The sequence below is a fragment of the Salvelinus sp. IW2-2015 genome, linkage group LG1 (assembly GCF_002910315.2).
Source record: "Salvelinus sp. IW2-2015 linkage group LG1, ASM291031v2, whole genome shotgun sequence".
Classification (NCBI taxonomy): Eukaryota; Metazoa; Chordata; class Actinopteri; order Salmoniformes; family Salmonidae; genus Salvelinus; species Salvelinus sp. IW2-2015.
In genome coordinates, this window is record NC_036838.1 from 48696153 (window position 1) to 48722504 (window position 26352).

General features: G+C 40.8%; 4 protein-coding genes across 5 annotated transcripts; 3 read left to right on the top strand and 1 right to left on the bottom strand.

The window, feature by feature from the left end:
• Positions 1-1285: 1285 nt before the first annotated feature.
• On the bottom strand, positions 1286-3314 carry mafbb (v-maf avian musculoaponeurotic fibrosarcoma oncogene homolog Bb). Its single transcript, XM_023995005.2, has one exon. It carries the CDS (start codon positions 3037-3039, stop codon positions 2053-2055), a length of 987 nt encoding a protein of 328 aa, XP_023850773.1. The 5' UTR covers positions 3040-3314; the 3' UTR covers positions 1286-2052.
• An 806-nt stretch (positions 3315-4120) lies between these two features.
• On the top strand, positions 4121-12294 carry LOC139027560 (DEP domain-containing mTOR-interacting protein). The gene is given in 7 exon segments (XM_070442966.1): positions 4121-4723; positions 5009-5163; positions 5166-5186; positions 5446-5566; positions 5832-5840; positions 5842-6017; positions 12182-12294. Coding segments are annotated over 7 exon segments (681 nt in total). The 5' UTR covers positions 4121-4637.
• A 596-nt stretch (positions 12295-12890) lies between these two features.
• On the top strand, positions 12891-17955 carry adnpa (activity-dependent neuroprotector homeobox a). 2 transcript variants are annotated; one of them, XM_023995012.2, is made up of 4 exons: positions 12891-13263; positions 14441-14557; positions 14774-14866; positions 15062-17955. In XM_023995012.2, the coding sequence occupies exons 2-4, from the start codon at positions 14450-14452 to the stop codon at positions 17252-17254; spliced, it is 2394 nt and encodes a 797-aa protein (XP_023850780.1). In that variant the 5' UTR covers positions 12891-13263; positions 14441-14449; the 3' UTR covers positions 17255-17955. The 2 variants fall into 2 exon arrangements, with proteins under 2 accessions (XP_023850780.1, XP_070301553.1); XM_070445452.1 differs by having other exon boundaries at positions 12912-12930.
• A 4818-nt stretch (positions 17956-22773) lies between these two features.
• Positions 22774-25103, top strand: LOC111969046 (bcl-2-like protein 1). The gene is made up of 3 exons (XM_023995020.2): positions 22774-22915; positions 23612-24283; positions 24525-25103. The coding sequence occupies exons 2-3, from the start codon at positions 23768-23770 to the stop codon at positions 24666-24668; spliced, it is 660 nt and encodes a 219-aa protein (XP_023850788.1). The 5' UTR covers positions 22774-22915; positions 23612-23767; the 3' UTR covers positions 24669-25103.
• Positions 25104-26352: the final 1249 nt, after the last annotated feature.

Here is a 26352-nt window from a genome sequence, read left to right on the forward strand (position 1 = left end):
TCTGAGTCTCCAATGTAAAAAACACAATTTCAAATTTTGCTACATAAGACCGAATCCAGGTGGAGTCACATATGACCACTGAAACAAGCWTGCACTTTGCTGCTAGCTGGAGCATGGTTTGGATTGCCATAAMATCAGGTGCATCTATAGCTACCGAGAGCGGAGTGATTTTCAGAATTAGGAACTAGTGTTAGGCGGATGAGCAAAATCAATTTTTGTTTTAGATGTGTTCCATGTCCTACAAGACAGATCGGTTGAGGGATGAGCGTCGCGATCTGACGTAAGACAATGAGTTCCTACATGATAGAGTGCTTGCTTTGTTATGCAACTGGTGTTGTGTCCTTTCCGTCATCCTGTGAACCCCATTCATTGCTGCTCGCAGTTATATTTACTTTTTGTATTCCAATTACTTGTCTATCAAATCAGTTGACTGTGTGCAAAATGCAATAACTGTGTGTAAAAATATAAATAAATACAACTACATGTTTTCACTATAAATGCCAAAAAACGTTGTTCCTGTCATGACAGTACCAATAACCTGGAATGTTATACTGTGCATTGGAGACTTTCACTGCTCTTTCTTCCACACAAGTGAATGAGTAAAATGGTGTAGGATTATGTGTATTATGCAGCACAGGCATGTGTGTGATATATTGTATGCAGTGCACAGAACAGACTTTTAAAAAAGGATTCCGCAGCTTACTTGGCGCCTGATTTACGCACCAGGTGCAAAGTTTGCACTTGTTTTTCCATGATGAAAGTAATAATAGAAGGTATAGTAAGGTGAAAGTAAGAGTGTAAATGAAGAGACATTTGTTTTAATCAATCAATCACTCAACTGTATTTGTTTTRCAATTTTTCTAAAACACATTTGTCACAGCTTTGAATTTTGCGTTTTATTGAGCTCCTTCTTGTTGTAATGACTCTTTCTTTTTCAGCAATCAAATATTTCTACATCAATTAGCCTAATTAGATGTAAGCAAGATGCTCCTTTACATTATGTCTGCCAGTCGCACTTCACTTCTTCTTTATAGACATGAGAAAAACTATTCTCATACTGCTAACAATATGGCCACATGAAGCAAACCTTTATCTCTGTAAAAACAAAATATTCTGGAAAAATAAATATGATTTTTATTTTAAAGCCCCTGGCTTCCATGCTCAATAAATGTAATCAATTAATTAATCAGACCAGCTCCAAATGAATACATAGCTAAGTGAGCCAGCACAATGTCTATAAGTGGATCCAATGATTACTCAACAGATTAAACACAAAGTTGCAGAATAAAAGTATTAATGGCTTTATTGATCTTTACAAGTCTAAAGCAGATGACAATAGATTTCAACACAACTGGACAGGTAACAATGATGGTCATTTGCAGGCAATAATGCATTAATAATACTTTTAAAAGATCTCGCTCTTTTTCTTGTACAATTAATACAAATGTATGTGAAAGAAAAGAACAAAAACATTAGCCACATCTGGCCAGCAGAACCAGCTCCTCAAAATGTAATATAACATAAAAGGATATCTAGAACAAGGAGATACATCATCATCATCACCCATGTATTCATTATATTTGTTATAATAGATAGCCTACGGCAGGCAGAATTAATACATGAATACCACTCAAGTGAAGATTTGAACACAAAAAATAAAAATAATTTCAAATTGTTTTGATGGATGAATCCATTTAAGACTAAATTGAGAGTAGGCCTAGTACATGAATCCAAAAGTAATGTAATTTCATAAACCAGACTGGTTATTCAATTCAACAAAAGTAAGAGGAACTATTTAAAGTATTTTCACGAAGACTTGTGTGACAATGTACAACAGATTTTAGACCTACTAAATAGACAGTTCCATACATGTCCAGCATGCATGATTGATTATAGATTCATATTACAAATCTTATTATCTTAATTTGAAAAGGTGAATTAAATGGTAGGTTTGCATCAAGAACTGGTATGAAATCATTAATATTGTTGAAACAAATAAGCTTATCAATAAAATCAGTAAAATAACTTTGGTAGCTGGTACAAAGAATACACTCACATAAAATACTCAGGCGAGGAAGGGTTGTCACTGGTAGACCCAGTTTCATGGTAACCATTCGAACCAGTCAATTTCTCGCATTTGAGTTTATATGCGTCCCTCTCGCGTGCCAGTCGGTTGAGCTCGTGCTTCAGCTGCTCCACCTGTGTGACAAGGCTGGTCTTCTCGTGCTCAAGAACGTGTTTCTGCTGAACGCGTTTGTAGCGGCACGATTGTGCGTAACCACGGTTTTTCAGGGTTCGGCGCTTCTGCTTCAGACGCATCATGTCGTCCTTGGTCAGACCCCTCAAGTGCCGATTGAGCTCCCTCACTGACATGGAGACCAGCTGGTCGTCCGAGAAGGCGCTCTCCACGTTGAGTCGTCTGTCGTGGCGATTCTGCTGATGGAGGTGGTGCGCACTAAGCTGGGAGTCGGGTGAGTGCGGAGCCGAGCTGTCGAGGTCCTGCTTGTGGTGATATTGATTTTGGCAGTGCATATCTTGCATATCAGGGTGACCCGAGAGACCGTCGGGTTGACGGATAAGTCCAGGGTACTGCTGGACATGGCCGTTGAGGTTATGTGCCGCCCCGTACCCTTCGAATTCTGCTTGGAGAGCCTGTTGGTGACCGTTCGGAGTGGGTTGGTGCCCGTGGACTGTGGTACCGATAAGGGCCTCCACTGCGTCCTCAGGTGTCAGGCCAAAAGTGTGGGGATACATTTGCTGAGAATAACCTCCACTGCTGGGCGTCCAGTAAAGATCATCAGGGTTCCTTTGCTCACCCGGATTGAAACTCGGTGACGATGGCACCGAACTGCAAGGGGTGCTGACCGGGGTAGAGGAGACTGAGTCCGGTCTCTGGAGCTCGCTGCACGGCCCAATGAATGAGTGATCAATCCCCTGCATTGTCTCCTTCTTCACTTCGAACTTCATCAAGTCGAACTCACTGACATAACCCAAAGGGGTTTTCGGCAGACCCAGATTTGTATGCGATTCGGCGGTCATTCTTTCCAGGATCTATTTGTCTTGGCCACTTCCAAGGGGCACAAAACTCTATTCTTTCATGCAGTCTTTTGCAACAATTGCACTATTGATGAGACGCTTCATACAATTAGTAAGTCCGTAAAATTAAATCTACAGTGAAAACACGCGTGCGTAAAAATGGAAAGATAACCGTCCTCTTAATCGGATAGAAGAAAGGTGCTCTGAGTCCACGGCGGGGCCAAAAGCTCTGCATATGTGTAGCTGTCCTGGTTTATGCTTGCGAGCGCACTTTCTTCATAAAGAACCGTTGCATGATGTCACACGGTATAGACTACACCTCCCTGCTCTTCTCCAATAAAAAGACGACGAGAAGGGTAATTTGCATAATAGCTGATGTGTGCGTTTTGACAATCCAACAAAGGTTGAATGTAGAATGATGCCCAACATTTCTTTTACATAGACCTGCAAAGACATATTGTAGACTACATATTTTACAGGCTACTGTGGCCTACTTTATTTAATTTGTGCATATGTTTCTCTTTCTCTCACACACTACCTCACCACTTGATGTATTAAAATAGTTTATTGTGAAAGACCACAAGGGAACTGATGCTGGAATGCAAAGCATCTGAGGACTAAATATTTAGTCTGTAGACTATATGTCCAGGGATATATTATAGTCAATAGGGCTAGTTATTAAAAATGTAGACGCACTAAATTACCATCTGACTTTCCATATAAATAACATAAAACTATCACAGTTTTAAAGTCACAATTGTATTTGGACAATGGTCTTTATATTTAAGTGGAAGTCCATCATGCAAAAACACAATTCAATAATTCTAATAGAGCTGTTGTGCGTTTGCAATAATCCACCACCACCCATAATAAACAAATAGCCTATACTCTCTAGTCCATGACTAGCCCACTGAAAATAAATATTTATATTCCACTTGTATGTGTTATTATTTGATTTCTGGTTAAATTATATGGACAAGCATAAAGGGTGGACCATAGAGTTAGAAATAGGTAAATTATAAATAACTGTATTTCTATGGGGTTTCTCCTGAGAGTTCTGGTAGCCAAATTGTATATTTATAGATCTATGCTGACCCCTTGTGGTGATATGAGGAAAACGTCACTATTGACCCTCAGAGTATACTGAGCAGTGAATGAAAGCTAGTGTTGTGTCATTGTCTGATATCTACCCTGTCATTTTTTCCTTAATTATTTTTTAAATATTGGCTTTTTATAATGTCAGAATGTACAGAGCATGCACAGTAAGTAAGTATGATGATGGTGGCTTGTGGTTCTCAATACCCCCCTCCACTCAGTCTGGCCCCTTGGTTATAGGGTCTGGCATAGCTTTCTCTACCTCTTAAGTTGTTTTTGTCCATGGCAGAACAGATTCTGATGAGAATACCTCATCAGAAACCAAGTGTCCTCCTGATTGATGTGAGTGTTGCAGTTATTCTAAACACCATCAGGATTTCTRTCCCTCTCTCTCACAACATCTATCCCACATGGTCAGAGGCTGCAGCTGGGCACTGGTTATTTGGTAAACATACTGGCTTCTAATGAAATTAGTTGTTTTTTTAGACCAGTGTCAGTAAAGGAACATGGAGAAAATGGAAAGCAGCATAAACATAAAAGCAATGACCAGACTGCACAAGGCGGAAATTATGATTGCTGTAGAACAACTGAGGTATGGAAGAGAGAGAAAGAGAGAAAGAGAAGCTTGGTTTTCTTTACAGTTATGCTACCTGTAGAAACATACTGTGTTGAAATCCAACAAGTTCATTTCAGATAGTCACATATTTTCTTCAGCCGACCTTCCCATAAAAAATCTAACAATATTAGATAAAATATATCATGTAGAAATGTCATAACTGAAATTGATTAAATACATGTTTCAATATTTTTTTTTATGTGCCCTTGCCTACTTATACTAGTTATAGCTGATTAATTGTACATTGTATCTCACTGCAACATTGAGGCTGCATGATGGCAAACTGATCAAGGACCGACTGTACCATCTGCACACTTACCCTAACTACTTTGTGGCCCAAGAGCTTACAGACTGACTGATCAGCCACAAGGAAGCTCTCGATCGGGCAACGGTGGTCTGCCTCATGCAACACCTTATGGACATGACATTGTGCACCATGGTACTGTAGGGCACCACAGTAACATCTCTAAGGGGATATAAAATGCACAGTAAGAGCTTTTCCAAGAGCCTATAGCCCTGACACAGGACCAAGTGTATATTCAACTCCTATTATACACTTCCTCCTACATCAGGGATACCAAGAGCCAAGGAGCTTTGCCAATATACTAACATTGATACAGGAGATCCAAAATGCTGAACTATAAAGTAGGGAAATGTGAAAACATTTTCAGGAAATGTTTCCTTTCTGATCTCTTTAGTTTGTGACAAGTACCCTATGTTCAAGGATGCAACATTTCTGTACCGTTTCCGTAAGGATGATGACATATTTCCATTTAACACTGTCAAGGTCTTCATCCAAGGACAACGATTGTATAAGCAGTAAGAACTACTTTGTTTACCCTGGGGGTCTCTGTCTGGTAGGAACTGGTGCCCTTGAAGAAGTCAAGCCTAGCTTAGGAAGAAGGGTAGCCACATCATCTGAATTACAGAATGTTCTCAGTATGTGCTAGTTTTGGTGATTATGGACTGAAACATTCAACTTTACCAATTGTGTACACAAGTTTGTGTGTAACTGTTCCATTCATTCTGTCTCTCGAGTGCAAAATGGATGTGACATGTTTTGTGTGTGTGGTGTGTTTTGCAGTGTAATAACTGTCAGACTCCATTCTGCATCTAAGGGAGGCGCAGGGTGTTGCATACCAGCGCTCCTTCCCTGGCTGCCAGTTGATCGACTGGTTGCTACAGAATGGAAAGACAGAGAGCAGGCGCCAGGGTTTGGAGCTCTGCCATGCCTTGCTGGAGCATGGCATCATTCATCCCGTTGTGAGATGTTACCTTTTGACCTTTGGCCCATTACATTTGGCTCCCAAGTTGTGCAGCACTCTAAGGCACTGCATCTCAGTACTAGAGGTGTCACTACAGACACCCTGGTTCGAATCCAGGCTGTATCACAACCAGCCGTGATTGGGAGTCCCATAGGGCGGCGCACAATTGGCCCAGTGTCATCCGGGTTTGGCCTGTGTAGGCCATCATTGTAAAATAAGAATTTGTTCCTAACTGACTTGCCTACTAAAATAAAGGTTAAATAAAAAAAAATGGAGGTAATACTGGTTCCCCAGCCTCACAGTTGCTAGCCTACTTAAATGACTTCTATCATAACCAATTAGTATGATGCTTTTTGTGGTCCCCTATATATAGTACCAGTCAAAACTTTGGACACACCTACTCATTCAAGGATTTTTCTTTATTTTTTACTATTTTCTACATTGTAGAATAACGATGAAATAATGCATGTGGAATCATGTAGTAACCAAAAGAAGTGCTTAAAAACAAAATTGAAATATATTTTCTATTATGGATTCTTCAAAGTAGCCACCCTTTGCCTTGATGACATCTTTATACACACTTGGCATTCTCTCAACCAGCTTCACCTGGAATGCTTGGAATGCAGACCAAAGGATAGATTTCCACCAGGCAAATGTCCAATGCTCGTGTTTCTTGGCCCAAGCAAGCCTCTTCTTATTATTGGTGTCCTTTAGTAGTAGTTTCCTTGCAGCAATTCGACCATGAAGGCCTGATTCACGCAATCTCCTCTGAACAGTTGATGTTGAGATGTGTCTGTTACTTGAACTCTTCYAAGCATTTTTTTGGGCTGCAAGTTCTGAGGCTGGTAACTCTCATGAACTTATCCTCTGCAGCTTCCTTTCCTGTGGCAGTCCTCATGAAAGCCAGTTTCATCATAGCGCTTGATGTTTTTTGCGACTGCACTTGAAGAAGCTTTCAAAGTTCTTAAAATGTTCCGTATTGACTGACCTTCATGTCGTAAGGTAATGATGGACTGTCGTTTCTCTTTGATTATTTGAGCTGTCCTTGCCATAATATGAACTTGGTCCTTTACGAAATAGGGCTATCTTCTGTATACCACCCTTACCTTGTCACAACACAACTAATTGGCTCAAAAGCATTAAGGAAATAAATTCCACAAATGACCTTTTAAGAAGGCACGCCTGTTAATTGAATTGCATTCCAGGAGACTACCTCATGAAGCTGGTCGAGAGGATGCCAAGAGTGTGCAAAGCTGTCATCAAGGCAAAGGGTGGCAACTTTGAAGAATCTCAAATATAACATTTATTTGTTAAACACTTTTTTTGTAACTACATGACTCCATATGAGTTATTTCATAGTTTTGATGTCTTCACTATTATTCTACTTCTAATAAAAAATAAAGAAAAACCCTTGAATGAGTAATTTCTATATATATACAGTGGGGAGAACAAGTATTTGATACACTGCCGATTTTGCAGGTTTTCCTACTTACAAAGCATGTAGAGGTCTGTAATTTTTATCATAGGTACACTTCAACTGTGAGAGACGGATCTAAAACAAACATCCAGAAAATCACATTGTATGATTTTTAAGTAATTAATTTGCATTTTATTGCATGACACAAGTATTTGATACATCAGAAAAGCAGAACTTAATATTTGGTACAAGAAACCTTTGTTTGCAATTACAGAGATCAATACGTTTCCTGTAGTTCTTGACCAGGTTTGCACACACTGCAGCAGGGATTTTGGCCCACTCCTCCATTCAGACCTTCTCCAGATCCTTCAGGTTTCGGGGCTGTCGCTGGGCAATACGGACTTTCAGCTCCCTCCAAAGATGATCTATTGGGTTCAGGTCTGGAGACTGGCTAGGCCACTCCAGGACCTTGAGATGCTTCTTACGGAGCCACTCCTTAGTTGCCCTGGCTGTGTGTTTTCGGGTCGTTGTCATGCTGGAAGACCCAGCCATGACCCATCTTCAATGCTCTTACTGAGGGAACGAGGTTGTTGGCCAAGATCTCTCGATACATGGCCCCATCCATCCTCCGCTCAATACGGTGCAGTCGTCCTGTCCCTTTGCAGAAACCATCCCCAAAGAATGATGTTTCCACCTCCATGCTTCACGGTTGGGATGGTGTTCTTGGGTTGTACTCATCCTTCTTCTTCCTCCAACACGGCGAGTGGAGTTTAGACCAAAAAGCTCTATTTTTGTCTCATCAGACCACATGAACTTCTCCCATTCCTCCTCTGGATCATCCAGATGGTCATTGGCAAACTTCAGACGGGCCTGGACATGCGCTGGCTTGAGCAGGGGGACCTTGCGTGCGCTGCAGGATTTTAATCCATGACAGCGTAGTGTGTTACTAATGGTTTTCTTTGAGACTGTGGTCCAGCTTCTTCAGGTCATTGACCAGGTCCTGCCGTGTAGTTCTGGGCTGATCCCTCACCTTCCTCATGATCATTGATGCCCACGAGGTGAGATCTTGCATGGAGCCCCAGACCGAGGGTGATTGACCGTCATCTTGAACTTCTTCCATTTTCTAATAATTGCGCAACAGTTGTTGCCTTCTCACAAGCCGCTTGCCTATTGTCCTGTAGCCCATCCCAGCCTTGTGCAGGTCTACAATTTCAACCCTGATGTCTTACACAGCTCTCTGGTCTTGGCCATTGTGGAGAGGTTGGAGTCTGTTTGATTGAGTGTGTGGACGGTGTCTTTTATACAGGTAACAAGTTCAAACAGGTGCAGTTAATACAGGTAATGATGGAGAACAGGAGGGCTTCTTAAAGAAAAACTAACAGGCCCGTAAGAGCCGGAATTCTTACTGGTTGGTAGGTGATCAAATACTTATGTCATGAAATAAAATGCTAATTAATTACTTAAAAATCATACAATGTGATTTTCTGGATTTTTGTTTTAGATTCAGTCTCTCACAGTTGAAGTGTACCTATGATAAAAATGACAAGACCTCTACATGCTTTGTAAATAGGAAAACCTGCAAAATCGGCAGTGTATCAAATACTTGTTTTCCCACTGTATATATATATATATATATATCATTCAAGGATGAGTACTGTCTATATATATATATATATATATATATATATATATATATATATATATATATATATATATATATATATATATATATATAAATATAGACAGTACTCATTCAAGGGTTATATATTAGATTATTCAAAGTAGCCACCCTTTGCCTTGATGACAGCTTTGCACACCCTTGGCATTTTCTCAACCAGCTTCATGAGGTAGTCACCTGGAATGTATGTCAATTAACAGGTGTACCTTCTTAAAAAGTTAATTTGTTGAACTTCTTTCCTTCTTAATGAGTTTGAGCCAATCAGTTGTGTTGTGACAAGGTAGGGTTGGTATACAGAAGATAGCCCTATTTGGTAAAACACCAAGTCCATATTATGGCAAGAACAGCAAAAATAAGCAAAGGGAAACGACAGTCCATCATCACTTAAAGACATGAAGGTCAATCCGGAAAATGTTAGGAACTTTGAATGGGACAGTACGTCATCCCCAATTCTAAGATTAGAGCTTGAAAATTTTAGCCTCTTGGATTCTGCCATAGAGTTATATTAGAAGTGCCCATCCAAGAAGGCTCAAGGCCATTGGCCACAGAAAGAATGACATCAAATCATGTTATATCTACAGTAACTTTGATTGGACTGATCATGTCAACATCTCACTTTCAATGTRTTAGCTAGCAGTCATCATCAGTTGTCATCAAGTTGACAATCTACTGGCAAATTCTTTTTAATCCTTGTCATATGATGAGAGATAATGAAGAGAAATTATAGATAAAACGTATCGGTGCTCATCGGCCATTGTACATAAAGATTACACAAGTTYGAAATAGCAAACTCTTGTATGCTACAGCATAAATGATGTAATATGCAAGGGAGAAATCTATACTGTAGCTAAAAAAGTAACGTAATACTAAGTGTATGTTGTGTAGTAAACTGTTAGTAGCCCATGTGTCTCACCCTAATAATTTGGAATAGTGCGGTATTGTAAACACATAGTAGTTGTGGTGCTTGGCTTGCACGTGCAAATTCAGCACACACAACATTATAATAGATTATAATAATAGATTTGCGTTATTTGACACGTCAAATTAAAAGCTTATTTAATGTGTCAAATAGTGTTATATAACGTGCATCTTTTTTGACACGCAAAGATAGAAATGGCGTTCAATGTGCCTCACTCTAATAATTTGGTCTATTTTCACCTCCTGTTCTAACTTGGTGGTGACTATAGCCTATAACCTGTTTCAAAGAAATGTAATCATTGAATATTGTAAGAGTTGTCTGCCATATCAGCTATGTTTCTTAAAAGGCAGTAAATGAGGCTGAATGAACTATTTCGCTGCCAGACAAGGCTCCGCTGATAGCCAGGTGTAGCAGTGGTAAGGTGTTTGGACTGCTGTTGGGACAGCTTTATGTAGGCCCTAACAGTTTGTAAGCACCATTTGTTACTGTAAAATTTGAATATGAATTCGAAGGACCAATAAAAAGGATAGAAAAAAACTTAGGTGCTGGGTTTTAGGCTGGTAGCAACCACCACAGGGTGTCCGTTCAGAACATGAGGAAGCAGTAGTTCCAGATCAAGGATTTAATGATGATCCACACACACACACATACAACACCACTCTCTCTGATACTAATTGTGGTTATTTAGCTGCATGCACAATAACATCAGAAATAAAAGCAATTTCTTCTAAGGAGGAAAAATAAGCAGGAGAGAAAAACAGCTTCATCATCAGAATGGACACTATAGACTGCTGAGGCTCTGCCTGGTCGGGTATTACCCTGTCCCGGGAAAGAAGGCTGCTTATTGACTAATAAAATGATGATGATTATGACCTCATTCCAATAGGAAAACCAAAAGAAAGTTGGGGTCTTGGAAAGGAGATGAGCTGGCCGTTTGAACAGTTACCATTATAGTGCAATTAATGTATTGTTTAGTGTTGTGTTGTGTAGTGGCTTTGCTGGCATGCATCCCACTTTTTTTTTTGCCCCACTAAGATTTACATGATAAAATCGCCACTGAAAACATTTTTTTTTAATAATAATATTGAGCAAGAACGTCTTCTTTTTCGGACCTTCTGCCGAGTCTCAAATCCAAAATGCTGGAGTATAGAACCAAATTAAAAGTTGTAGCTTCACTGTCCAAATAAATATGGGGCGGTAGCCTAGTGGTTAGAGCTCTGGACTAGTTACCGAAAGGTTGCAAGATCAAATCCCTGAGCTGACAAATCTGTCGTCCTGCCCCTGAACTAGGCCGTCATTGAAAATAAGAATTTGTTCTTAACAGACTTGACTGGTAAAATATTTAGGGTAGTGTATGACCTTCATTTTCTAGTCTTGTCTCTATTGGGGGAAATAAATATAGTCCCCTTATTTTTTTTATTTTTTTTTAATTTCACCTTTATTTAACCAGGTAGGCTAGTTGAGAACAAGTTCTCATTTGCAACTGCGACCTGGCCAAGATAAAGCATAGCAGTGTGAACAGACAACACAGAGTTACACATGGAGTAAACAAATAAACAAGTCAAATACATGGTAGAAAAAAAAAAAAGAGAATCTATATACAATGTGTGCAAAAGGCATGAGGTAGGCAATAAATCGAATAATTACATTTAGCAGATTAACACTGGAGTGATAAATCATCAGATGATCATGTGCAAGAAGAGATACTGGTGTGCAAAAGAGCAGAAAAGTAAATAAATAAAAGCAGTATGGGGGGTGAGGTAGGTAAATTGGGTGGGTAGTTTACAGATGGACTATGTACAGCTGCAGCGATGGGTTAGCTGCTCGGATAGCAGATTTTTAAAGTTGTTGAGGGAGATAAAAGTCTCCAACTTCAGAGATTTTTGCAATTCGTTCAGTCGCAGGCAGCAGAGAACTGGAAGGAAAGGCGTCCAATGAAGGTTTTTGGCTTTAGGGATGATCAGTGAGATACACCTGCTGGAGCGCGTGCTGCGCATCTCATGTGATGGGGGATGCTGGGGCTTTGTGATCAGAGGTATGGCCCCAGTTTACGTCCAGGCAGTCGATCCTGGAAGCCCTGCTGCAGGGGTTAAGGTAACACAAACATAGTTCCTATTTTTTGTGACATTCTCCTGATTCTTATTGTAAACCTAAGTGAGTCAGGTGAATGGGCAAAGCATTCTTCACCTGGGTTACTGCCAGGTCACCAGGCTGGTGATGACGGGACCTCGCACTGTTGTGTTGGAGGTCATGGAACCACTGGGGTGACCAGAAGTACCTTCAAAATTCTCCAAAACCTGCCTCAGAAATCTCCTGAACTAGCTAAACTATTGTGTGCTGTGTTACAAAGGGGCACAGTGTGGTTGGACATTTGTACAAATTGATCTCTAAGCTATATATTGATCTGTAAGATACTACTTCCAATTTCTTGGGAGACTCTTGAAAAATGTTTTATAAGAGTGCATGGCTTTGTTGTTGAGCACCCATGCTGTAGATTGTTTAGTTAGATAGTATTAGCCTATTCCTGGTGGTGGCTACAGTTGCTAGCCTAGAGAAAAATTGGCAAAACTAACTAAAACTATATCACAGGGTCAGAGTGTAGTAGCCTAGTCAAATACTTTTTATAACTAGCTCATTGTTCTGTCTGTGGCCTAGTCTTCTATGGGCCCACATGTCGTGGAATAGGTGGGTGGCTCCAGTCAGAGTAAAAAATATATGATACTTTTGGACCACTTTCCTTGATTTTACACCCAAGAAACATAGGTGTGACTTTTGAAACAATTAGATACTCAGTACTAAGGGAAGCACATATCTCAGAAAAAAATATTGTACATTTAAAACTTATCTCCCCAAACATTCACTTCCGTCTTTTCCTCCTCGCCATTTTGGATTGACTTGGCTCGGGTTAGTTGGGAACGTTCAAGAGAAGTGCTGATGATTGTCGGATTCAATTGTAACAGTCCAATTGGCCATGTATGCTGTACAATATGCACTAGAAATCCACCCCACATATTGTGGCTATTAGCTAGCAATTAATTGAACGTATATTGCAGATGGCTGAGATTTTGCTAACTAGCTAAACAGCACCACCGGCTTGGCGAGGACGAACAACAACCGCATCATTGAGTTGGATTCATTTGTTAGCCAACGAGCTACCGTTACTTGTTAGCTAGCATTTATCTCAGCAAACCATTTGGGCAGCCAGTTTTTGTGTGGTTGGGTTCGGAGACATACCAGGTAAGATTGGTTAGAGTTGAGGCGCGGTATTTTGTATAACTAGTTATCTAYCTAGTTATGGCGGCAAGTTAACTAGCGAACAAACATGCCTGGCTATCATCGGCTGGCTAGTTGGTCGGCTAGACATTGGCTAGCTACTGCATGCTAGCCAGTTCGCCTTCTGCTAAACTGACGCTAGCTAACAAATAAGGTATCTTAACTAGCATCCATTGTGTATTTTCTTTACCTCACTTCATAATGATTACTAACATTAAACATAACGTTAGCTAGATAACCAACCTTTGACAAAGGATTTGTAACTAACCATCAGAGGTTTAAGTGATGTTAGCTAGCTTAATTCGCTAACGCGTTAGGCCCATATTCGTTTTAGTCTTAATTTAAGGTTAGTCATAAGGTTAGCACTGTGGTTAGGTTTAAAATCACTTAAAGATAAATTGTAGAAATGGGCGGGGTTTATGATTTTGTGGCTATGGTAAGTAGTGACGACCGCATAGCTACATAAGGACGTTTCAGCTGTACAGGAAGCCAATAGATGAGAATAATGTTGTACCAGAATTGAAGTCCCATCATGTCTGTGCCAATCAATGCTGTTCGAATGCAAATAATCTTAAAACGTTATTGCCAAGTACCTCAACTCCACGATGATTTCATCTACGGAGTTGAATGTAGACTATCTTTTTTTATTAACCTACAACGCATTCGAGTCGCTATGCAATCGATACTTCAAATATTACAATGTTTGTCCTCTATTGCGTGCATTTTTTTTGTTTGCTGAAATGCATACTTTTTAATAAGACTTTAATGAAGTAACTACAACCAGCGACTGTTTCTAAATTGCTGTTGCTCTAAGATGCCAATTCAGCACGAATGCGCATGTGCCAATTAAATCTCAACAAGGTAACGGTTGTATTTGATTCATGTTTTATTAAAACGTTTCAACAAACAAACGCTCGCAACAGCAGAGGATAAACTGGTACATGGTAAGGGTTTAAGAATGTGCTTTTTTTTGTATTGACTTCATAGCAAGTCAGTGGTTCATTTAAAACAAAAACTAGTTTGAGATCAACCCTGGATAAAATCATCATGGAGTTGAGGTACTTGGCTAACTTTGTGTATGAGCAGGCCATATGGGTTTGACACGAGTAGTAATAGAATTCTCTGTGATTTATTCTTGCAGTCTGGAAAGATGTATCAACTCCCTGTGAACAACCTCACTAGGATACGAAGAGCAAGGAAACAGGTGAAGGTGGCTCTCTGTGACATTGGACTGGAGTACTGTAAGGAGCAAGCGGAGGTAGGAGAGAAAATAAAACAAGTCATAGCTTTTACCTATCACTAAGGTTTTAGTGTTGTGTGTGCGCCTAACGTAAGAGTTTCACTCATTTTTATAGTCATTTGTGCTTCCGAAAAAAATATGGTGGTAAAAATTAATAGGCATATAATCTAATTTGACAAGTTCCAGCATACAGTACTGTGATTTCTGATCAGAATAATTGTCCCTCTCACATAGGACCTCAAAGAATTTTGCCCCGATGAGAACTATGTGAAGAATACTGTCTGCCTGGAACTTTGTTCATGGGATCCGACATTCTCAAAAACACAGGTAAATGACTCACACTAGAAATGAGAAATTAATTTAATTACCCCTTATTCTGGGGCTTGTAATGATTATAGTACTTCTTTGTTTGTCACAATCATAAATACAACTAGTTTTGGATAAAGGAGCAACCATTTCAATTTTGTAAATGTTGTGATTACATTTTCAAACTCGCCTGTTTATTATTTTAATTTTTTACAGGAGTACCGGTCAAAGCCTTTCTGCTGCACAGAGTGCAACTTCTCTTCCAAGTACTACTCGGGCTACAAAAACCACTTCCGAAATGTCCACAGGCACAACTTTGAGAACCGCATCCTGCTCAACTGCCCTTACTGCACCTTCACTGCGAGCAAGAAGACAATGGAAACGCATGTCAAGGTCTTCCACATATCTAGTGTGGCACGTCAGGGTCTAGGGGGCTACCAGGGGGCTGCTGTGGGGGCAAATAACAAGGTGGAGAAGGCAATGTACTATTGCAAGAAGTGTAACTTCCGGGACCCTCTGTACAATGTTGTGCGAAGGCACATCTACAGGGAGCACTTCCAGCATGTGGTCTCACCCTATGTTGCCATGGTCTCAGAAACATCAGTCAAAAATGGAGCCAATGCTGTCAACGGCAACAACATCCTCTGTAAGCGCTGTCAATTCTCCACCCGTAGTTATGAGGCGCTGGTGCAGCATGTCATTGAATATCATGAGCGCATTGGCTCTCAGGTGACAACCATGATTGGACATGCTAACGTTGTGGTGTCCAGACCGCAAAGCTATGGGATGGCCCAGAAGGGTTCTGTGATGACTGGGGGTCGTACCCTGACATCTGAACAGGTTAGCCATATGGTGGGGGTCCATCTAAAGCAGGGACCTACTGGACTAAAGAATGTGACAAGTCAGTCCTCTATTGCTGGCCAGCGTTTGAACATTCCTGGCAATGGTGGTTTGGGAGAAGGTGCTAATGCTAGTCTTACATCCCAAACACAGAAGTGGAAAATGTGCACAGTCTGCAATGAGCTCTTCCCTGAAAACCTCTACAGTGCTCATTTTGAGAAGGCACACAAGGCTAAGAAGGTATGGGCAATTGCGAAGTTCATCATGAAGATCCACAACTTCACCAGTAAGTGTTTGCTTTGCAACCGTTATCTGCCAAGTGACACGTTGCTTAACCACATGCTGATCCATGGGCTCACCTGCCCACAGTGTCATGCCAGCTTCAATAATGTGGAGAAAATGCTGGATCATGTGGGTCAGGCTCACCCAGATGACTTTGTTGGTCCTCCAGCTGCCTCCCCGCTTACCTTTGACCTCACAATTGGGCAGGCTAAGAACAAGATCATACAGCTTATTGTTATAACCTATAACATGAAGGAACCTGTAGCTGCCCAGGAGCAGTCTATGGCTTCCCATGCTCAGAACAGCTTCCATGCTCCAGTGAAGAGTCTGCATTCAAAGATGCCAGAAAGAAAGAATGACATGCTTGCCAGAAGTCAAGCCACTGTATCTGGCAGCAATGAGGTTGGCAAGACCCTATGCCCACTGTGTTTCACCATCCTCAAGGGTCCCATCTCTGATGCATTGGCACAGCATCTGAGGGAACGACACCAAGTGCTTCAGACGATGCACCCTGTGGAGAAGAAGTTGACGTACAAGTGCATCCACTGTTTGGGTGTCTACACCAGTAACATGGTGGCCTCCACGATCACTCTGCATCTTGTGCAGTGCCGAGCTGTGGGCAGGGCCCAGAAGGGCCCGGGACCAAAGTCTGCCTTAACACTCAACTCTTCTGGTGCAGGGTTCTTAAAGCGTCAGCTACCCACCCAAACCATGTCTGACTCCAAGAGGATGAAGATTAACAATGATGTTGGGTATTACCCCATGGACAAGCCAGGGGAGGCTGTGGATCTAGTGTTGGACCCCAGAAGCTATGAGCACAAGACCTATGAGGCACGAAAAGCCTTCCTCTCAGCCTATTTCAATCGTCGCCCCTATCTAACCTCACAGGAAGAAGAGAAGCTGTCTGCAAGCCTGTGGCTCTGGAAGTCTGACATTGCCAGTCACTTCGCTAATCGACGGAGGTCATGTGAGGGAGACTGTGAGACCAGGAAATTGAAAGTGCTACTTGGCTTTGACATGCAGGCACTCAAGGGACTGAAGCATGACATGGACTTTGAGGAGAAAACCAAGCTCCCCATCACGTCAGTGGAGAAGGCCTTTAAGTCTAGGCCGGCTCTTAACACAGYCCAAAGAAAGCAATGCGAGACAATTAACTGTACCCTCAAGCTAAGTACTTACACAGAACCCATATCTATTGACTCATCTGATAGTGAGTTCGAACCAGAGGACTGTTCCATTGAGAATGGGCAAGTTGACACACCAAAATCTGTGGATGTCACATCTTAAGGAAAATCAAACCTGCCAGAAGAGAGATCTCCAAGCATTGAGGCGCCTAAAATAGAGATGGGCCCTTATCAAGATGGTTGATCAAAAACCTGAATCACCTTCTGTTAGTTTACTACAGACTCTAGGCCTAAATAAGGTGCCTTGGGTCGGTAAGATGATCCATCAAAATGAGAGCAGCCTAAAAGACCTGCGGTACAGGGGAAGCATGACGGTTTGGTGCAGGTAATCCTTACACTCTGCAGTTCTTCAGTTATAGGGAAGTCAGGGAAGGTAGGAGAGACTGACAGGACAAATTAAGACTTCATAAATTCAGTGGGATGCTCAGTTAAAGTAAAGAATAATTACTAATTCATAAATTAGGAACTACACAAGTATAGAAACTAGCTGTTAAAACTTCTGGCTCCAGATAAAGGTATGCTGAAATGGTGCAAAAGAAAATGTATGGTGTCTGTAGCTAATATTGGTGGGAACATTGTACATATTTAGTAGGCCTACATTAGATTATGCATACATTTAGACTGTCAGTTTTAAGTGAAATTCAAAAACTTTCACTTCTTATAGGCATATGGATTGTCCTCCCATATGATGTATTATTGTTATTTCAATTTTAGAGATAGCAGGGTAACATGTATACATACCTATGTTCACTTTTGTTTAAACAAAGAAATTGGTTTAATAAAGCTTTTTTCAAAGAACCTTCATTTGACTAACACTATATCATGTTATTGTGCCCCTCCATTATACAAATATACTCCATTGTAATAAAATAAAAAATAAAATAAAAATATACAGTACCTAGGGTTGCAAAGGGTCGGAAACTTTCCGGGAAGTTAAGCCCTGGATTTGGGGAATTTTGCTTAAATCCATCAAAAAAGTTTGCTTATAACAGTGAACCTTTTTTGTAGGATACACAAGGAAATTCTAGATCTTGTGGCATATTTTGGTTAAACTGCTCAATTCAATGGAATTGCAACCCTCTGCATGCACAGTGCACTCTTCCATCACATGTACAGCTGATTCTCAAGATCTTGCACGCTAATGAGATTCTATTGAGACCACACTACTACACTGAGCAAAGGACTACTTGCTTTCTGGTAAGTTTTGATTACAATAATGGGTGGGGTGAATATATTTTGTATGACAATTTTTTTGTTAATCGTAAATGGTAGCTTACAGCAAAGTGTGTTTTAAAGCATTTCTAACTTGTTAACAATTTCTGCAAGTCAGTTTTTGCTACCATGTGGATTTTGACTTGCTTGAGCCTGCTAACTGAGTGTTAATTCACCTGTTACCATACATGTTTCATTTAAATAGATTAAACTCCTTTGTAAGATTTTTTATTTTAACTGCTTAACTATTTATCTGTACATGGAATTATATATATTTTTATTTTATTTGTTCTTCTAATCTTTACAGGAAAATGCCACGGGCACTATCTGATGTGTGGAGACATTTCACTGCAGCTAATGTAGAAGGAAAAGTTGTGTACATTTGCCAATACTGTGCCAAATCATATGTGAAGAATGCAACAAAGATGCAGAATCATCTGGCCAAGTGCATGAAGTTCCCTCAGTGCTCACATCAAGCAACCTCTGACAAAAGTCCCTCTACTTCTATTCGAGGTGAAAATGATGAATCGGACACCTTATCGATAGCAACAGCTCATGGTACTCCTGGAATCAGAAGTTTTTTTTGACTCAATGGAGGAATGTAATCAGAGAAATGCTGATGAATGTCTTGCTCGAGCTGTGTATGCAACTGGTTCACCTCTGCTCACAGGCAATGTGTATTGGAAGAGATTTCTGAATGTTKTTCGCCCAGCATACACCCCTCCAACCAGGCATGCTTTATCTACTAATTTGCTGGATGCAGAGTTCAATTGAAGGTCAAGCAAATCATAGAGAAAGCAGACTGTATTGCAATCATCTCTGATGGGTGGTCGAATGTCCGTGGGAAAGAAATAATTAACTACATCAACTCCACCCCTCAACCAGTATTCTACAAGAGCACAGACACAAGGGATAACAGACACACCAGTCTCTAGATTGCAGATGAGCTGAAGTCAGTCATCAATGACCTTGGACCACAGAAGGTATTTGCACTGGTGACAGACAATGCTGCGAACGTGAAGGCTGCTTGGTCTAAAGTGAAGGAGTCCTACCCTCATATCACACCTATTGGCTGTGCTGCTCATGTATTGAATCTGCTCCTCAAGGACATCATGGCACTGAAAACAATGGATACATTCTACAAGGGAGCCAGGGAAATGGTTTGGTATGTGAAGGGTCAAGTTATAGCAGCAATTTACTTCACCGAGCAAAGTGAGAAGAATAAGAGCTCCACAATAAAGCTGCCCAGCAACATCTGTTGGGGTGCTGTTGTCATCATGTTTGACAGTCCTGGAGGGGAAGGAGTCTCCAAGAAATGGCCATATCACAGTCTGCCGATATGGACAGCCCCATCAAGAGGATCCTCCTGGATGATGTATTTTGGGAGAGAGGTAAGCAGCCTGAAACTCCTGAAACCTATAGCAGTAGCCATTGCATGGATTGAGGGAGACAATGCCATCCTGTCTGATGTTCAGACTCTGCTTGCAGATGTAAGAGAAATCCATACTGCCCTGCCCACTTCACTGTTGCTCCAAGCAGAGGAAACTGCAGTTCTGAAATGCATCAAAGCGTGAAGACTTCTGCCTGAAGCCCGTACAGAGTACATGTTGGACCCCAAGTATGCTGGCAAGAGCATCCTGTCTGGTTCAGAGATCAATAAGGTCTATGGCGTCATCACTACCGTGTCTCGCCACCTTGGCCTGGATGAGGGTAAGGTTCTTGGCAGTCTGGCGAAGTACACTTCCAATTAAGGGCTTTGGGATGGATATGCAATATGGCAGTCGTGCCAACATATCTCATCAGCCACCTGGTGGAAGGGACTTTGTATCTGAGGCTCTTTCCCCTGTTGCCTCCACCATCCTCCAAATTCCACCATCAGCTGCCTCAGAGTGCAACTGGTCCTTGTTTTGGAACACACACACCGAGGCACGCAACAGGCTGACAAATACAAGGGTTGAAAAATTGGTTGCCATCCGGGCAAATTTGAGGCTTTTTGAGCCTGACAATGAGCCATCCTCAAGGTTGGAAAGTGACAGTGAAGATGAGGCCTCTGATGTTCAAGAGGTGGACATTGAGTAGGTCGAGGGAGAAGACATGGAAGCCTGAGAGGAAGACAACCAAAGCTTTAGTTTCTAGGCTTTCATGTTACAGAGATGTATGTTGAAAATGTCTTTTGGGAGATGCGATGGATCATTGGGGATGATTCAWTTTTCCCTTTCTTTTGTTCAGTGAAATCATCCTATGTGAAGAGTCAACTCATTTAATTAAAGTTCAATTCGTAGCTAGTTATTTTATATATTTTGGAAGGATTTAATAATTTGCAATTGTCTACTTAAGGTAAAATGTTTGTTTCTGTCTCCATATGATATGGTAAATATATCCAATGTAAAAAGCATCTACATTTAAATGGTATTAATATTAATTTGCATAGATTCCTGTTAATTCCAATGGAAAGTTTCCATCTCTGAATATTCCCCAAAATGTGCAACCCTAACAGTACCATTCAAAAGATTGGACACACCTACTTATTCAAGGGTTTTTATTTTCTACATTGTAGAATAATAGTGAATACATCAAAACTATGAAAAAACACATGATTCCATGTAGTAACCAAAAAAGTGATAAATCAAAATATATTTTAGATTCTTCAAAGTAGCCAGCCTTTGCCTTGATGACAGCTTTGCACGCTCTTTGCATTCTCTCAACCAGCTTCATGAGGTAGTCACCTGGAATGCATTTCAATTAACAGGTGTGCCTTGTTAAAAGGTAGTTTGTGGAATTTCTTTCCTTACTGCGTTTGAGCCAAATAGTTGTGTTATGACGAGGTAGTGGTGGTATACAGAAGTTAGCCCTATTTGGTAAAAGACCAAGTCCATATTATGTCAAGAACAGCTCAAATAAGCAAAGGGAAATGACAGTCCATCATTACCTTAACACGTGAAGGTCAGTCAACATGGAAAATGTCAAATACTTTGAAAGTTTCTTCAAGTGGTGTCCCAAAAACAATCAAGCGCTATGATGAAACGGCCTCTCATGAGGACCAACACAGGAAAGACCCAGAGTTACCTCTGCTGCAGAGGATGATTTTGTTAGAGTTACCAGCCTCAGAAATTGCAGCCCAAATAAATACATCACAGTGTTCATAACAGACACATCTCAGCATCAAATGTTCAGAGGAGGCTGCGTGAATCAGGCCTTCATGGTCGAGTTGCTGCAAAGAAACCACTTCTAAAGGATACCAGTAAGAAGAGACTTGCTTGGTTCAAGAAACACGAGCAATGGACATTGGACCGGTGGAAATCTGTCCTTTGGTCTGAGTCCAAATTTCAGATTTTTTTTCTCCAGCTGCTGTGTCTATGTGAGACGCAGAGTAGGTGAACAGATGATCTCTGCATGTGTGGTTCCCACCGTGAAGCATGGAGGAGGAGGTGTGATGTGTGGGGGTGCTTTGCTGGTGACACTGATTTATTTAGAAATCAAGGCACACTTAACTAGCTTGGCTACCACAGCATTCTGCAGCGATATGCCCTCCCACCTGGTTGTGCTTTTTGGGACTATCATTTGTTTTTCAACAGGACAATGACCCAAAACACACCTTCAGGCTGTGTAAAGGCTATTTGACAAAGAAGGAGAGTGATGGAGTGCTGCATCAGATGACCTGGCCTCCACAATCCCCTGACCTCAACCCAATTGAGATGGTTTGGGATGAGTTGGACCGCATAGTGAAGGAAAATTAGCCAACAAGTGCTCCGCATTTGTGGGAACTCCTTCAAGACTGTTGGAAAAGCATTCCAGGTGAAGCTGGTTGACAGAATGACAAGAGTGTGCAAAACTGTCATCAAGGCAAAGGGTGGCTACTTTGAAGAATCCAAAATATATTTTGATTTGTTTAACACTTTGGTTCCTACATGATTCCATATGTGTTATTTCATAGTTTTGATGTCTTCACTATTATTCTACAATGTAGAAAATAGTAAAAATAAAGAAAAACCCTTGAATGAGTAGGTGTGTCCAAACTTTTGACTGGTACTGTATATATTTTACCTTTATTTAACTAGGCAAGTCAGTTAAGAACACACTCTTAGTTACAATGAAGCCTACCCCGGCCAAACCTAGGCCAATTGTGCACATCCCTATGGGACTCCCAATCACAACCTGATGTGATACAGCCTGGATTTGAACTAGGGACATCTCTTGCACTGAGATGCAGTGCATTAGACGCTGCACCACTCTCTATACTAGAGATTATACTCCAAAATCTTTGGGGGAACACGTTGACATAAATATCTGAACACACGGATAATCTGCCCGCGATAATTTGAACACGATCTCAACTTCCGGTGTGTCTTTGATTGGTGATTCATTTTGTGAGAAGGCGGAACATCCGATCTACGTGAACAAAACTGGCCAATGGCATTATTGGCCTTCTCGCCGCTCCAATTCGCTTGAAATATGTCGTTATTTTAAATGCTTTTATGCACAAAAATTTAATTTACCTTTAAAAAAACTCGATGCTTATTTATTGAAAGGTACATCAGTCTGATTTGCAATTGTAAGTATGACAGACCATGATATTTTAAAGGATTGGTTTAAGAAATATTGCTATGGAGATGGGAAGCTTGTATAGTGAGTGTAAAAGCAGCTGTCATGTGTAGCTAGGTAGCGGCGATGCTAATTTGCTAGTTACGTATACATACATACATTTGACTTATTTTATGAATACTGTATTAAGAAATTACTGCTTGTTTGTCACTTGTACCCTAGGTGATATTAACTTGATCTCAATACGTTTGTTTTTGAGCTTTGAAATCCATTTATATGGCAGTAGCGCAGCATTAAAAGCAAACACATTTTGACAATTTGTTGTGCACTCTTGTCAAACGTGCTATAATGTAAAATAGTAGCTATATTAGCTGGTTCGTTGTATATAGCCAAAGAAGTGCATTGTTCGGTGGAAATTAATATGATGGTTATAGCTTTAGATAGCCAAGACCGATAGCTTGCTACCTGACATCAAAGCGGCGCCCCAATGGTATGGCGTAATAAGTTTCATACAGTATGTGTCTAAAAAAACAACAAAAAAAACATCTACCATACCCAACAGACCTGGGTTTAGCAGTGCAGTATTTCAATGTGATTGTGATGCTGCTGGGGCAGAGTTCCATTCTTAATAACAATGAACAATAGAATCCAGTGTTTTCATGTTTTCTGCACCAGAGAATTTGTGTGAGTGTTTTTTTTCTTCCAGGGTGTGATAACTTGTTGCATCCCAGAGGAAACTGCCAGACAGCAAGCCTTTATTCCAGACATCTCAGTTACAGTGTGAGATATGGCAGAAGAGCCCTGGGGATCCAAATAGAGTGAAAAGTCAATGGATAAAGAGGGTGCATAGAAGGTGGAAAAGATGTCTTACAGTAACAGGGAACTGGTGGTGTTTTTTATAAGCTATAGACTGTCCCAGAGGAATTATTCATGTTGTCAATTGGGGCTGGAGGGTGCAAGTGGACGGACTGAGGGAGATGAGGCCATTGCAAATGGGTCTGTGGGGAACAACCGGAACAGCCGAAGCATTTTGGCGAAGCCCTCATCTCCACAGGGGGTCATGGAGCCAGTGAAAGCAGCACTACGGGACTCAGTGGATGAGTTTGAGCTGCGCTACACCCGTGCCTTCAGTGACCTCTCCTCCCAGCTCCACATCACCCCTGCCACAGCCTACCACAGCTTTGAGAGTGTGATGGACGAAGTGTTCAGGGACGGGGTCAACTGGGGTCGCGTGGTGGGTCTGTTTGCTTTCGGCGGGGCCTTGTGTGTTGAGTGTGTTGAGAAGGATATGAGCCCACTGGTGACACGCATCGCAGACTGGATGACCACCTACCTGGACAACCATATCCAGCCCTGGATCCAGAGCCAAGGAGGATGGGTAGGTTGGAGCTGATACTTTACTCTGCACATTATACATCCTAATTATGGGATTTAGTAATACATTCTCATTGTCAACACTATTGTGCGTGCGCATCCTTTTCTGCACCCACTCTCTCTGAGAAATAGAGAATACCATGATAGACTACACTAAAGGGAGAAGCTACATAGGAGTATTGGGGCAAACAGCTGGGCTGCTAACACATAGTTCACTGTATTAATCTTCCTCTGTTCCTTGAAAGGACTGTTTTGCAGAGATCTTTGGCAGAGATGCTGCTGCAGATGTTCGAAGGTCCCAGGAGAGCATAATTAAATGGCTGCTATTTGGGGTGATTCTGCTTTCAGGAGTGCTGGTCGGCACTCTCATCATGAAGAAACACCAATGAAGTGGTGTAATACGAGCCGCATCTAGTTTACCCCCAGCACATATAAATGCAAAATCAACAAAAATACAACTTTATAGTTTATGTTTACATAAGCCCAGTCTGCTTGTGCACTGACAGAAACCTGATGATTAGCCCTGGCTATAACAGTTTTTGGGCAATGAATATGTAGCTTGGTGAGCTGTCTCACTACTCACCTATCCTGTGCTCTGTAACATTTGTTTTTACATTTGAAAAGTAATACGTAAAATAACATTTTATGACATTATTTTCTTACTTTTATAATTATTGGTTTTATTTTTTTAACTTGGATAGAGGGTGTTGCATTCGAGACTGGAGGTGCTTTAAATGGACCTGAAGCTAAGCGTGAATGGGAAAACTACAGCTGGTGTAGGAGGACATAGGAGATTGTTTATGTATTTTTAGGTTTGTGTGTTACCCTTTATACCCTAGTACCAACTACATACATTCTTTCCAAATTGACATTTGACCAATTACATTGAAGATTTTAGAATATTGTTTTTTATTTTGTGGTAACGGCCCAATGCTGCTGTTTTTGTCTTCATATCAAATCATTTTGGTGTAACAATTAAGTACCTTACTGTGATTGCTTTCAATCGAAATGGTAATAAAAAAAAATGTAAACTCCCTTAGCAAGAGAATTTCAGCTAGGACTCTGGTTGTGGTCTTAGTAGGGAGGGGGAACCAGCTCTCGCTAAAAGGGCATTATCATAATTTTCACAGTATTCTACCAACCTCTTAGTGGAAATATATATATATATAAAACACAGCTATATCATGTTTTTTACTGCATTGGGCCTTTAACTGAAACCTCAGTTTCAATGTGACAATTGCTCTAAAATGTTATGTTCTTTCCTTGCTGTACTGGAGTTTCAGGCATGCACTAAATAATAAAACATATTTATGTTTTAAGTGGGGTTTTTTCTATGTGATTCACAGACAACATTTCAACACAGATAGTGGGAACATGGAGAAAGTAATGAATTCAGATCTGTCCATGCTGCATTCTCATAATATGCCTTTAGGGGGTGCATGTGCTCAACAAATACAGTTTCTGGAGCGACTATTTTTCAGCCTCAACTCAGTGCAACATATCAGGAATACCTTGTCCTGTTTCCCAGAGAAAGTGTTGCTCTGAAAAGTTTACCTCTAAGATACTGCCAATATCACATTGTCTCTTGGAGCTCCTCGCTAATAGAGTTTGGAAATTGTCTACAGTACTGATGGCAGTGAAACATCCAACTTGGTTTGGAATCATAGTCCTTCTACCCTTGCACAATTAAAAGAAGACATCACAATCCCTTTTAATTTAATATTTGAATGTATATAATTGTAAACACCAATGAAGTGGCTTAATACGAGCCACATCTAGTTTACCTCCAGCACATATAAATGCTAAATCAACGAAAATAGAACTTAAGAGTTTGTCATGTTTACATAAGCCCAGTGTGCTTGTGCACTGACAGATGATTAGCCCTGGCTATAACAATCCCTTTGAATTCAATATTTGAATATTTATATATATACATGTAGTTGTAAATCATGTATATTTATTTCTTATCCTACTTTTTTGTTGGTCTTTTTCAACAAAAATATTTTCAAGAGTAGGTACAGAACATATACAGCACATACTAAACATAACTCTGCAGTCATTTCACAAGAGCAG

Excerpts from the sequence above, each read along its gene's own strand:
- mafbb (XM_023995005.2), bottom strand. The coding sequence starts at position 3,039 with ATGACCGCCGAATCGCATACAAATCTGGGTCTGCCGAAAACCCCTTTG.
- LOC111969046 (XM_023995020.2), top strand. The coding sequence starts at position 23,768 with ATGTCTTACAGTAACAGGGAACTGGTGGTGTTTTTTATAAGCTATAGA. Across the intron at positions 24,284-24,524 it reads TCCAGAGCCAAGGAGGATGG|GACTGTTTTGCAGAGATCTT; the intron begins GTAGGTTGGAGC and ends GTTCCTTGAAAG.